This window comes from Dipodomys ordii, unplaced genomic scaffold (genome assembly GCF_000151885.1).
Source record: "Dipodomys ordii isolate 6190 unplaced genomic scaffold, Dord_2.0 Scaffold371, whole genome shotgun sequence".
NCBI lineage: Eukaryota > Metazoa > Chordata > Mammalia > Rodentia > Heteromyidae > Dipodomys > Dipodomys ordii.
In genome coordinates this window covers 119,965-123,079 of record NW_012267587.1, presented here as the reverse complement: position 1 = coordinate 123,079, position 3,115 = coordinate 119,965, and the positions used below count along the sequence as shown (strand labels likewise).

Sequence of the window (3,115 nt, the reverse complement as noted above, 5' to 3'; positions counted from 1 at the left end):
CCATTTGTAATTGCCTCATAAAAACAAAAGCTAAGAATTAACTTAATTAGATGTGAAGGACCTCTATGATGAAAACTTTTAAAACCTGAAGGGAAATTAAAGCACACTGAAAGAAATGAAAAAACTTATGCCTCTGGATTGGGAGGATCATCATCATGAAAATGGCAATACTACACAAAGCTATTTACAAATTCAACACAATACCCTTCAAATTTTTTAATTACATATGATCCCAAATGCATATAGAATTACTGGAGATGTTGAATAGCAAAAGCAGTCCATAGCGGGAAAAACAGTGCTAGAAGAATATCAATACCAAGCCTCAAACTCTCTAACAAAGCCATACTACTACTACTACTACTACTACTACTAGTACTACTACTAATAATAATAGAACCCACAGACCTGTGGGTAGCCTCCAAATATTTGATAAGGGAGACAAAATCTCAAAATACAAGAAACCAATGAGGCTGGCACAATTAGCTATACATGCAGAAAACAATTAAATCCTTCTATATCACCCTGCACCAGATTAGTAACAATTAGATCAAATGGATGACCAGATACCCTGAATATATTACAGGAAGGGATAGGGAAAACACTAAGTCTCTGTGGCACAGTTCAAAACTTCCTAAAAAGCCAGAATTGAAACAAATCAAAGGAAAACCAGAGAAATGGGATTGCATAAAACAAGCTTTTCTGCATACCAAAGAACCTTGCTACATGTAGACATATGACTTCTGGCTAAATGTTTTTCTATATTTTATTGTTTCTCAACCATTAGGTGAGGAACAAAAATATTTTCCATTCTCAGAAACCATAATATTTTTTATATATCACTTTGCCTCTCAAGTAAGCAGGAATTGTTCCTAGAAGTAAGGTTTTACACCTACATCTCTTAAGTTCTAACTTCTTACTAAGGATTATGAGGTATCTTTGTCTTCACTGTGGATCAAAGTCTTTTTAAAATTCCTTTTCTGATATTCCTGCCTGTCAGAACCATGGAAGAACATAGATTCTTCAGCTCATCAGCCAAATAATCATCCTCTCTAGACTAAAAGCTGCAGTTCTGAATCCCAGTGTATGTCTTCCAGCACTGATGATCTATTTTACTCATCAGGAGAACAGGCCTGGGTACTCCTTATTTCTTCATACCTACATAGTCCTAGTTTCAAAGAAAATAAAATCTTATTTTCTACATTTCTTGTTTAGTTTTTCTGTTTCAGAATGATTTCCACAAAGACAAAGAGAACTGCAAACTTTATCTCTATAGCCACAACAAATTCAGTTTGTGTCCACATGAATTCTTGATTTACTAGTCTTTAAGACAAAGGATCATCTATTTCTTTGCCACACAGGACTTAGAACTGGGAAGATTATTGCTCAGAACAGTGCAAGACGAATCTACCAACAGGGCTCTGGCAAAAACATCACTACACAAGATGCTTTAACTCACTTGTGAAATTTTTGCTTGAGGCTTCTCTTATCCTTGTTTCTACTGCTTGCTCCAGTTTGACGATCAAGTTAGGTTTAGGAACACAGTGCCCTGTTAATAAATAGTGAAGAGTTATTGATCAGGTCATCTTTGCTGTAAGATTTGACCATCTATTCACAAGGTTGCTCCTAAATCTTGTTATTTCTCAATGATTCCATGGTTGACTTTCCTCTAGCTTTGGATTTATTTTTCTGGTTGTGTGGTTTGAAATCAGCTATTTTGCTAAAGGCTAGCATTCTACCAGTTAAGAGTACCAGCCCCTCTTTCACTTTTTGAGTGGTTAATTGAAAATGAGTGTCATGGGGTCTTTTTTGCCATTTGTGGCTTCAAATCAAAATCCTCAGTTCAGCTTCCTGAGTAGCTAGGATAACAGGCCAGCTCCATTGTACCTAATTGCCAGTTTTGAATTATAAATACCCATTTTAAATCTGTGGTTTGCAGATCATCTTTCCAACAGTAATATACATTATATTCTAGATTGTATAACCATTTACAATAATATGCTCAAGGTTGGGAAGACAGTCTTCTGGAATGCTACATCTAAATAACATAAATATTCATATATCTACTAAAAACAAAGCACGTGACCTGACAAGTTAATGTGACTTTTGCTCACCCAAGGACACAATGTTACGGTAGATCTCCAGCATTACATCTCTATACAGGGTCCTCTGAGCAACGTCCAGGTACTGCCACTCTTCCCAGCTGAAGTCCACAGCCACATCATCAAATGACACTAGCTTCTGTAAGGACACATTTCTGTCAAGTAATTAGTCCTGAGTCATGAGAACACCAAGGCTGGAATTTCATTCGTCTACAGGTATGCATTTTATCTTATATAAAAATGTTTGGAGCTTGCTGTGTTATCTATACAGTGGGAGAAAGAATGATCAAAGTAGAAATGTTTGCCACTGTATTAACTTGGTAATTAAAATACAAGGTTTCCTGCTGGGAAGGTGGCTCAGTATTAGAGTGCTTGCCTTACATGTATGAGACTCTGGGTTTGATTCCTCAGCACCACATAAGCAGAAAAAGCCAGAAGTAGCTCTGTGGCTTAAGTGGTAGCATGCTAGTCTTGAGCTGAAGAGCTCAGGGACAGCACCCATGCCCAGAGTTCAAACCCCACAGACAACAAAAATTAAAAAAAATAGTTTCCCTAATACATCACCACACATTTCTAAGGAGATAATAATCTGGCATGCCCACATTAAGTCTAGGTAGTAAAAGAGTATGTTTAGCTTACTTTGATAAAATTTCCTATGTATCAGGGTGACAATGAAGTAAACAGGAAGCTTTTCTTGCATTTTCATATTCTGCCTCACTTACAAAGTGCTCTCACATAAGCAAGCACAACACATTCAGGATATTATATCGAATATATACCATATTCATCAACCTATGAAAAGCAGTGTTCATGTGAATGTAAAAGAGAGTTAACAGTACTCAAGAAAGTAGCTAATGACTGATTTGGACATTTTAAGATTTGACTTAGCACATAAAAATATTTTTGTTAACTGTTTTTGTTATTAAAATTTTTTAAAGTAGCATTGACTTTTATTTATTCATGTTAAGTCACCTGAAATGATATCTGCTGCATTTAATGCTCATTACTGTAAATGG

At 35.9% G+C, this 3,115-nt stretch overlaps 1 protein-coding gene across 1 annotated transcript in view; it reads right to left on the bottom strand.

Moving 5' to 3' along the window:
- LOC106001697 (zinc finger protein 684-like) overlaps positions 1 to 3,115 on the bottom strand; it is a 59,825-nt gene that overhangs the window by 28,780 nt on the left and 27,930 nt on the right. Inside the window, 2 exon segments of the mRNA XM_013036707.1 lie at positions 1,457 to 1,546; positions 2,112 to 2,238. Coding sequence (XP_012892161.1) covers positions 1,457 to 1,546; positions 2,112 to 2,238 — 217 coding nt within the window.